This window comes from Sesamum indicum, linkage group LG2, assembly GCF_000512975.1.
Source record: "Sesamum indicum cultivar Zhongzhi No. 13 linkage group LG2, S_indicum_v1.0, whole genome shotgun sequence".
Taxonomy (NCBI): Eukaryota; Viridiplantae; Streptophyta; class Magnoliopsida; order Lamiales; family Pedaliaceae; genus Sesamum; species Sesamum indicum.
Window position 1 is genome coordinate 14,269,781 of NC_026146.1, and position 10,903 is coordinate 14,280,683.

The 10,903-nt window shown below is 33.8% G+C and overlaps 1 protein-coding gene across 1 annotated transcript in view; it reads right to left on the bottom strand.

The window, feature by feature from the left end:
* LOC105156147 (protein indeterminate-domain 5, chloroplastic-like) overlaps positions 1 to 9,156 on the bottom strand; it is a gene marked incomplete in the record, with an annotated part of 10,853 nt that extends 1,697 nt beyond the window's left edge. The window contains 5 exon segments of the mRNA XM_020692112.1: positions 1 to 443; positions 878 to 1,413; positions 3,224 to 3,620; positions 3,942 to 4,108; positions 9,139 to 9,156. Of these exon segments, the coding sequence (XP_020547771.1) occupies positions 1 to 443; positions 878 to 1,413; positions 3,224 to 3,620; positions 3,942 to 4,107 (1,542 nt within the window).

Below are 10,903 nucleotides of genomic sequence, written 5' to 3' on the forward strand. Positions count from 1 at the left end.
ACTATTACCACGGATCAATCCTCTGTACTGATGATGATGATGATCATGATCATGCCCAATACTGCTCTCTTGCTGATCATCATGATTCCCAGTGCTATAACCGCCGAATATGGTTCCTGATGAGCTGCTGCCGCCGGCGTTGGCAATGGAGTTCATCACCAAGTCATGCAGGTGGTTGCCTCCGCCATTAATGTTCCCCCCGAAGACTGCTGCTGGTGAGCCACCGGCAAAGCTGTGGCCAACGTCGAGGGACGAGTGGTGATCGTCGGTTGATGACTTTCCAAAGCTTTTCAGCAGAGAGGAAGCGCCGGGGTTGCTGGTGGTTGAGCCCAGTTGCGCTGCCTTTTGGAGCAGTGCCGTTGCCGACATGTGTGCGGCGCTCGGGTTTTGAATGGCATGCGATGCACTGTAGAGTGAGGGGATCGCGATGCTCATGAGATTACCTGATCATGAGAAGAGTGTCAATGAGAAATGTAAAATGGGGAAAAATGAAGAAATAAGAGGGCAGAAACAGATTAATTAATCATATGACGAGTGTATAGTATTATTACATTAATCATATGATCAGCTTAGGTTTGATCAAATCCATGATGGGGCTACAATAACCATTCAAAAACAAGTACATGAATTTATACTTTTTCTTCTTTAATTAAGTTTCAAATTTCTCAACACCTAAAGCATTTCTTTCAAGTATCACAATTTGGATTTTCTTACGTGCAACGGCAATGAAAGCATCAGATAGTATGAATCATCCCATGTCATCACAAAATACGTTGTACTACTAACGCATATTGTGATGACATCGAATTATCCACTGCTTGATGTTTACATGCTCGATGCATGCAAGAAACACCAATATAGATATATGTATATATACCTGATGAGAAGAGGGTGGAGTGATCTTCTCCGCCACCGGAGTGGTGGCTTCCGTCCATGGTGCTAGTGGTGTTGCTACTGCTGGGGAAGAAGCTGAGGTTGAAGAGACTGGCTGTGGAGGCAGATGAGGTGTTAGCATTGTTAACCTGGAGTTGGGGAAGTTGCATGAGTCCATGAAGTGAGGGCTTGTTTGGCAACAATCCATGTGGAGATTGGTTTTCCTCATGGTTCATTGCCACTTGTGGCTGCAGGAATAGAGCTGGAGAAGGTGGCAGGCTTCCAGCCGAAGGACGAAATCCCTGGCCCACAAGGGTTTCAAACTGCGGGCTGGGCCTGCCACCGCTGCCCAACCGGAGAATGTCGTGATGATTTGACAAGTTAGGCTGATGATTGATTTGATGATCTTGCGCTGAGGACATTTGGGAGAGGCCTAATAGGTGACTGCCAATGCTGCTCAAGGAAGGCGGATTCAGGTTCCGCGCGCTCTCCTGGGCCAGTGCATCGCAGAAAGCCCTGTGGGTGATGAAGCTGTCACGCCTGCAAGAGTTAATTTCACTTAGAAATGAGATGGGAATATAATTGAGAAACTTATTAGGGATAACTCTACATTGATGCAAAAAATGTCCAGAACTCCAATGCAATGAATAAAGAATCATCAATACATGGTTTCTTGTTCACATCTCAGCAAAATTCGGGCCGGGCGGTGTATCCACATTATTTCGGACAACTAAATTGTTGTCACTGAATTTACAAGAAGACACTATGGGGATCCATATATTTTCAACTAACTTATGTAATACATTTGATCTACATGATTTGAATTAATGTCTCTATGTCTCTAACATAATCTACAAAATGGTAAGAGAATTGGGTACGGCAATGAGGTCATGGTCACAAGCTAGTGTGCTTTGTCCGAATTACTATAAAATGTCGACATTTTAATTTGTTCCGTAATCCTGAACAAGGGAATCGTTACGGAATAGAATATATTGCTGGTAGGAGGATTTATAGTTTTTTAGCTGCAGAATGCAGAGAGAAAGGTTGGGGGAAAAAAGACAAGGCATATAATTGAGGATGTTAGGTGGGAAAGAATTTCTGTAATTCTGACAACATTATTATTAATATTCCATCAATATTACCCCTTTGAAATATATGAACAAATGCAAAAGAGGGGTTTTCTAACAGACCATAATAAATTAATGAATTTATTAATAATCAAGAACCTAGATGCAGTGAGTAAATGCACTGAGTAACTAGTTTGGAGGTGATATGGGCAGGTTTCTGGTCTAGAACAAGACAAGAAATTGGTAAGCAAATTAAGAAAGCATGATGATGAGAGTGGTGTAAAAATTGAGGTAAAAACATGGAGGCAACATTGAGAACATGGAGAAGCAGTACGTGGGAAGTCTGATGAATAATTGAGGGAGAGGAATGAAAGAGTTGTGTCGGAAACTCAAAACATTATGATGAGAAGGGGATGGGGTGTAAGAAGTACAGAGGTGAACAGAAATAGCCAACCCACAAGAGAACAAACCTGGTATCTTAAAACTTTTACTTACATGGCTTGTTTGTTAATACCACGTGAACTGGGAAAAAGAGGTAAAAGAAACTAAGGCTGTATACTGTTAGAAGGACGGATGTTCCAAGAAGAGAGAGAGAGAGAGAGAGAGATTCGAAACAAAAAACCCTCTTAGGTCATGGCGTTTTCCAGAGAGCAATTCACGTGGAGCCATTTTTTTTGACAGGCAAAGATCCAAAGAACAAAACGAAATGAAAAGAGAGGAACCAAACTAAATTCCAAAACCAAGAAAACAGGAATTGATGGGGTGTGTGTGTGTTTATGTGCGTGTAGGAGTGTGTGAGAGAGAAAAAAGATACATAGAGAGAGAGAGAGGAGCCACAATCTGTAACTGTAGTAGAAAAGCCAGAATTTCCCGAGGCGGCCCGTGACAACTTTTTTCCATCTGCAGTTATCACTCAGAGAAAATAATCTACAAGCCCTAAGCTAAAACCCCTTAAATTTTCATCATTGTCACTAATTTATATCCTATATATATATATATATATTATATATATATATATATATCTCCTTTCTCCACACCCCAGCATTTGATGAAATAACACTCCAAGTATTAGCCACACTTATTATCATTACTACTGTAGATGCAATCGATGAGTCGATCGCATCCAATAAAAACTCCAAACTCCCTTCTGATCGTAGCTATTAATCATCCGCCCCAAGAGTAGCACGCGTAGAGTTAAAAGCCGAGTTTCTTACTATTAGTTGATCATACTCCTCCAAGAACAGCATGGAATAACAATTAAAGATGGAAAATTCAGTACGTACCGAGAGAAAAGTGTGCCACAGTCGCATCGGTACTCCCTAGTACCACAAGTCTTGGAGTGGGCTTTCCAGTCGGAATGGACCGCGTATTTCTTGGAGCACTTGTCACACTTGTACTTCTTCTCACCATGCTTTCTTGAGTAATGCTTCTTGATCCCGGTGAGGTCTCCGAGGGCTCGGGCCGGGTCGTGGTGGACGCAAGTGGGCTCCGGGCACAGATACACCTTTCTCTTCACCTCTTTTGTACTCTTCTGCCTTAGCTTCCACGGCAGGTTGTGTCCTCTTCTGTGGAGCTGGAGATTTTGCTCTCTTTGGAACCCTTTGTTGCAAACCTCACACACAAACCTGTTTGTAGCCATTAGGGTCTTGGGAGATAGTGCAATTACCTCCGCGTCTGGATCTGTCATGCCAAAACAACAATAAAACAATAACAATTAATTATATATATTTATTAATAGAAAATAAGCTGACAAAAACTTAATCAACCAAGAATTTAAAGAGCACGAGGTGGGCTTAATTAATTTTTTCAAGATTCCATTCCATCTCCAGATACAAGAACTTTTGGATTTTTTCCTCATAAAAGTTAGTTTTCTTGAAAAAGCAAATTGAAAGGAGAAAAGGGGTGTGGATGAAAATTCAAGATTTGGGAGAATTGAATTGATTCGAGTCCTTTTTTGGGGTGAATTTCATGCAGATTCAAAAAGGGTTTTCTGGTACTTGCTTGGATTTCCAGGCTGATTCCTTCTCTTCTTGATCGACGAAGAAGCGGACGCCGCCTGGGGCTGAGAAGCTGGCGCGGAGGAAATAAGCTGCTGCTGCTGCTGATGAAGCTGGTTCTCATTTTCATCTCTCATTGCAAGAAAAGCTGATGAAGAAGAAGCTGCCATGCTGAATAAATTCAAAACCCTTCTTCTTTCAGTATTCAAGAATTCTTGATGTGCTTTTCCTCAACTGAAAAACACACACACACACACACACACAAATCTACAAACCCAAGAATTAGAAAACCCCACTTACAAAAATCAGCTCGATTAATTCTCACTCAATTAAACTTCCTCCCGAAATCCACAAATCAAGAAATTAATACAAGGAATATATGCATACATCTGAACAGCTAAAAACTGAAGCAACATAGAGAGAGAGAGAGAGAGAGAGAGAGAAAGAGAAAAGATATCATCAAGCCATGGATATAGCTAATTATCTGTGATGTGATACTTTTTTTTTCTTCTTTCTTTTCTTTGCTTTTGCTCTCTTCTTTCTACTGTATTCCCTTGCTTTCAGTGAAATGAAGTTTTCGAAAAAGATGCTACTTAGGGTCTTCTATGTGTTTGGTGCCCTCCACAGACACAAACACATATCCATTTAGCATTTTACCCCCCTCTTCTTTTTCTTTTCTCTTTTTTTATACTCTCATCTTGCAAAACAACCGTATCCCTTACATATTATACACAATACATACATATATATATATATAGAGAGAGAGAGAAGTAGGGTAGGAGAGAAGGTGGATTTCAGAGCTTTCATCCTGAGCCCACGTCCCATAGTGTGTCCATAAGCGGCGAAGGATCGGGTCCACCGCCTGGAGGTCACCCTCCGGACCCCCACACCCCCCCACCCCACCCCCCACCCTCTCCAATATTTCTCTCATTTTCGTATCTTTTGGTCACATGAAGACAAACATACCTTCGTCACCTCTTCTTTGGCAGTCACAGTAAAAGAATTTAAATATAATTAAAATTAGGTGTGTATTATATAGTCAAGATTGTCAGTATATATAAATACATATGTATATATATGTTCTTGAGGTTCGATGTTAGTCCAAACACAACACAAATTTCCAGTACTATAATACCTTAACACTAAACATGGAACCCTGTTGTCTGAATATAATCATCAGCCTTTTTCAAAAAAATTTTGACTTCAATTTCAGACATTCTTCACCATCAAGAAATTAAAACTCAAAATATTAAAATATATATAAAGTAATAATTAATTTTATTAATTATATTGTGCTAGAAGGCAACAGTGAAATTTTATGTATGTGGGGTTGGGGGTGGTCACATCAGGGCAGGGAAGGGTAATTCTGTCCACTTGATTAGAAGTAGGTATCACAAATTCCTGACCCACAAATAAACCTAATGATTACTTACATGGAATTAAATATTTATATATATATATATATATATAAACATATAGCTCTTTCATTTTATTTATATATACATTATTGAAATTTAATTAAATGATAATTAGATGTTTATGTATATGTTCTTTGATAACATTATTGGATAAATGGAAATCGACTATTTTTTTATGTAATTATAGAATAATTTTATTAATGCAATTTCCAGTATCAATTTTCTATAAATAGTACTGTTCTGGCCATGTACAGTAATGAATATGAAGATATTTGGAAAACAAATACAAGTATATGTCACCCATAAGGCTACAATATGTATACAGCCAAATGCTGCTGCAATGATATTAGAAATAAAATGACTATCTCTACTCATAAATATATTAATTTTAGAAATAAAATGACATCTCTACTCATAAATATATTAATTTTTTTTATCCGATGGTAAATGTCTTACACGCGACATAGTTAATTTTGGGATTTCTAATTTTTTCTTGCTCATATGGCATGAAGAACGTAAGAAAAAAATACAACATTGGTCCTAGAACCATAGGAGGTGGCACATTTAGTCCAAATGCAAATAGGGCAAAGATGACACATCAATAAAACTAATCGAAAAATTAAATATCGCCAAAATAAAGGGGTCACTGCCAAGCATGTCCTAATTTTTGGCCAATTTTAACATTTTCTAATAATATTTTAATTATAATCCTCATTTACAAATTTGAGGTTGGCGAGAGCCAAAAGTGTCATCCCCTACATATAGCGGACCAAATTTGCAATAATTACCTAAATATATAAACTTACATTTAATCTAACTGAGAATCTAACTTGATTGGTTCAAATTAATTACTCAAAACAATTAATTTATTCTTGATGTTTAATTATTAATATTTGAAGAAGTAAGTAATGGTTGAGTTAGGGGTGATTATGTGGAGGGGTAGTGTCAATTAAAGAGCAATTACAAGCCTTTAGGTGGGAATTAAGAAGAGTGCATTAAGTGACAAAAAACAGTGACATCGTACCACAAAGACTAAAAATGGACAACCTCAATTTTTCAACAAAGACACCTTCTCCCTCATCCATATTGTAAAGTCATGTATACTTACATCATGCGTATACGCTCACAAAATACACACAACCACACAAATACAAGGATATATACTATGACTTTTGCTTGTCTTATTTAAGCTTATAAGCAACAATAATATAGTTAATAAGAATTCAAATCAGCAACATTAATTAATAATAAGTAATATATAACTCTTATATATATATATATATAGTACTTAAATCGTCACTTTATCCAAATTATCGATCGACAAATAATAAATTGTGTAGTTACAATATGATCTTAACAAAAATTTCACCAATTACATTGATGATAATATTGTTGTTGTCATATACATATATATGTAATTAATTATAATTTCTCAGTCATACAAACTTAATATAATTTTTGTCATTAAATTTGTGAAATTAATCATGATAATCGTAACAATAATTAATATCATAAAATATAGTTTTTGTCATTATGAAACTAATCTAATTATACATTATTGTTGTAACAAAATATATCATCCCTTCTAAAATATAAATTACGACAGTTTAAAATTATCACTTAATATCTTGTGACTAATGTTTTTGTTTTCCACCCCACTCTTCAAACCCAATATTTCCCAAAAATCATACTCATAAAAAAACTTTACATGATACCACATTTCATGAAAACATACATATATCATCATCATATATGTAAAGGGAAATTATATTTTGATTCCCGTATAACAGAGGATTCAATATTATTAGTCATTTGTCATAGTTACGAGAATTTTCAGAATGATTCTAATTAGAATTTAAAAAATTCGACACATTTAATTCTATACTTTATGAAATTTTTAAAATGATCCCAAAATTAAAAAAAATTGAGATGTTTAGTAGAGGACTATACGTTTTTCAAATTTAATTTATAACTATTTTGAAAATTTCATAAAGTATAGGACTAAATATGTCAATTTTTTTTAATTTTAGAACAATAAATCCAAAAATATTGAACCCTTTATCCTGTAGGATTACAAATATAATTTGCCTACATGTACGTACACACACATTATAAAGTTTTAATTTCAATTCAAAAAAAAAAAAAAATAGTTTTGACCTAACAAGATGTGACGACTCAACTCTGAAAAGAAAAGATATTTTTCTCATCTAAATGTCAAAAAGTAACAAATTAGATAAAAAGTTGTTAATAGAATGTTCTCCATAGTCTGTAATATAGTAGACTACGATCCGGTCTTTATAATTATATTTTACTACAAATATTAAACTTTTAGAGGGTGCTTAGAAATAATTATTGCAACACAAAGATTGCATAGGTTTAAATATATTTTTGGTCCTGTAATTTTAATACTTTAGCATTTTTATCTTTTTTTTTTTTTTGGACTGCAAAAAAGTCTTGTAACTTTTTGATATTTCGCAATTTTGGTCCTTCTTATACCGGATTTTGCAAAAATTGCAGAATAAATCATGTGCCACTCACTATTTTGTTTTTCCAGCCATGATGGCAAAAGTGAACAAATCTGAACAAAAACCCCAATTTAAATGAACCACGTAAGGTGCACATGATTCATTTCAGCGACTTTTACAAAATTTGGCACTGGAAGGACCAAAACTTTGAGATGTTAAAAAGTTACATAACTCTTTTTTAATACTAAAAAGATTAGGATCAAAATTTTAAAATATCAAAATTACCGAATCAGAAATATATTTAAGCGGAATACATATATGTAATTAAATTCCCAAGTGCAGAGGACATTTCACAGAATTGGTTTTATGCTTAAAATCAAACTATTAATAAATATACATAACAATATATATATATATATATATATATCATTGTTTATGTTTTATTTCTCAAATCTCTTTGTGAACAAGAATACCCTTGAAGCTACAAAAACATTCATTCTAAATTTAACTATAAAATATTTTTCATTTATTAACAAAGGGTTCGATGCCTTTGTGTTGACTTTCACATTGCAGAAATAAATAAAATATTCCCTAAATTATAAATAAATTATAATTAAAAAACCATGATAAACACCAATACTATTAATCCATTTCAATTAAATTACCACATATACGATTCATTAATATTTATCATAATTTTAGTCGTGCCTAATAAATTATTTGTCTTCGTTTGATGAAACAACAGCTAATCACAGCCGTTGTACAGCAATAGTTGAATATTATTTACCACGGTTAACAAAAAGTATCATACTTTTCCTATTGACAACTTCTAACAATTTTAGTTGGTTTTCCCTACTAAATACATAATTAAGACATAGGTAACATTCAAGAATCGATCATGGAACTATCTTCGATTCATTATTTTATATAGAAATATTGGGATAAAAGGTATATAAATAGATCATAAAATAATTTCAAAGAAAATATAAAAGAGGAATTTAACGCTTTCATTACCGATTTTGGAAAACAAAAGAATGAATTTTACATGATATATAAATATGCGGAGAAGATTTTATTTCAAACCAATTGAGTATATGTATCATGATAAATAAAAAAAAAGAGAAGAAAAGTTAAGAAATAACAACCGACATCCAAAGTCGATTCCGATAGATACAATCTTTAATTAACCCTAATTTTTTTCCGCCTTTAACTCACATAAACACAATTTTAGTAACTATTTTTTTAATTTTGTGGAAGAAATAAACATACATATAATGGAAATTTTATTATTAAAAAGTCGAAAGAGATTTCAACTCACCGGACCGCTTGTGCTTTAAAGTTGAGTCGTCACTGGATCTATTAAATTAAGAACGATAATTCATTTACGAACAGGAACGGTTTAATTGTAAAAGATCTCGTCAGAAAGAAGGACGGCAAACATTCAAATCTATTTCATTTCACAAACATTTAATCAAAATAAATATATATTCAATTTAAAATTTCATAGAGAAGAATCGAAGTTACCCGAGATAAGTAGTAGAGAACGTTGCGCCCGCCGACCGATTAGTTTTGGCAACCCTAATTTATATATGTTCTTCTGTATTTATAGACCAATTTCACATGAATTTTCAGAAGAATTTATGAGAATTGGAGTTCAAAATTCTGGCTTAGATTACAGTAATAAGATTAATTGTAGGCTGACAGAATCTTATTTCCAGGTAAGCATTGAGGTTCAAAAAATGCATTATTACAACAACAGCTAGCTGGCATATTTATTTCAGTTCAAAATCAGAATGTTGGGATAGAATTTTCTATTTCAAATTTTATTGCATCTTCTATTTTAATTTATATATATACACGTAACACACGCAAAAAATGTTTCTCAAATAAGACAAATGGTATAATTTTTTGTATACCAAATATGTAAAATAAAATAAAAGATATATGTAAAATTTAAAATAAAAAATTCGATTTGCGCGCAATATGTCTCCTTAAATAAATTTAAGTTTGGGAAGGATTCATTTTCCCTCCATGAGTTCTATAATAAATTTCAAGTGTCAGCCTGAGTAATTTTAATGAGAAAGTCATTTAAAGAATATCTATAGCACATTATAAAATTCTGTTTGTTTATGTTTTCATTTCTAATTTTTAAATTTTAAAACATAATTGAAGTGAAAATATGTTTATCAGTACAATGTGGTTTCCTTGTGCAATTACAATGTGATTCATGCCCTATAAAATAAAATAACTAATTGCGGATGCTTGCAATGAATCCCAAAGAAAATTCGTCTCAAAATAAAATTTGTGACGAACATTTCAACAGATGGAAGCTTCTTGGTACGACACATGTTGCAGATTATTTACAACGGAAATGATGGTCGTCTGTCGCAATAAAATTGTTTCTAACCCAAAATTTCGTTGCAAAGTTTGTCGCTTTTTGAAAATGAAGAAACATAATTTGAGATGAAAATTGCAAAAAGGACACTTAGAGAACAGCTACATGTTGTGATGGCTTTTCCGACAAAATTCCATCTCAAATTTTTGATTCAATGTCGTAGTGATTTGGGGATATAAGTCGTCGCAAATGTTTGCGATCGCATTTTCTAAGTGCTTGGACGGATAAGAAAAAAATTATAATTTTAGTCCTATAACTTAGTAGGGTTAGCATTTTTAGTCCTGTACAAATTGATTTCGCAATTTAGTCCTGTAACCTCATAATTTCGGCAATTTTAGTTCTTTTCCGGCTGATTTGGTTGAAAATTGCAATTTACTTTAATTTTGGTCATGTAAATAAATTCATGCAGGACCTAAAATGCCAACTCTCCCAAGTTATAGGACTAAAAATGTCAATGCCCCCTAAATTACATGAATAAAATTATAATTTAATGGGGTAATGTGCAAGTCACATGCAATTTTCAGCCAAATTGACCAAAAAGGATGAAAATTGTCAAATTTTTAAAGTTACAGGACTAAATTGAAAAAATAAATTGATATAGGACAAAAAATGTCACCTCCCATGAGTTACAGGACTGAAATTGCATTTTTCGGTAACGAATAAGTGTCATTACAATTGAAAAATGCAT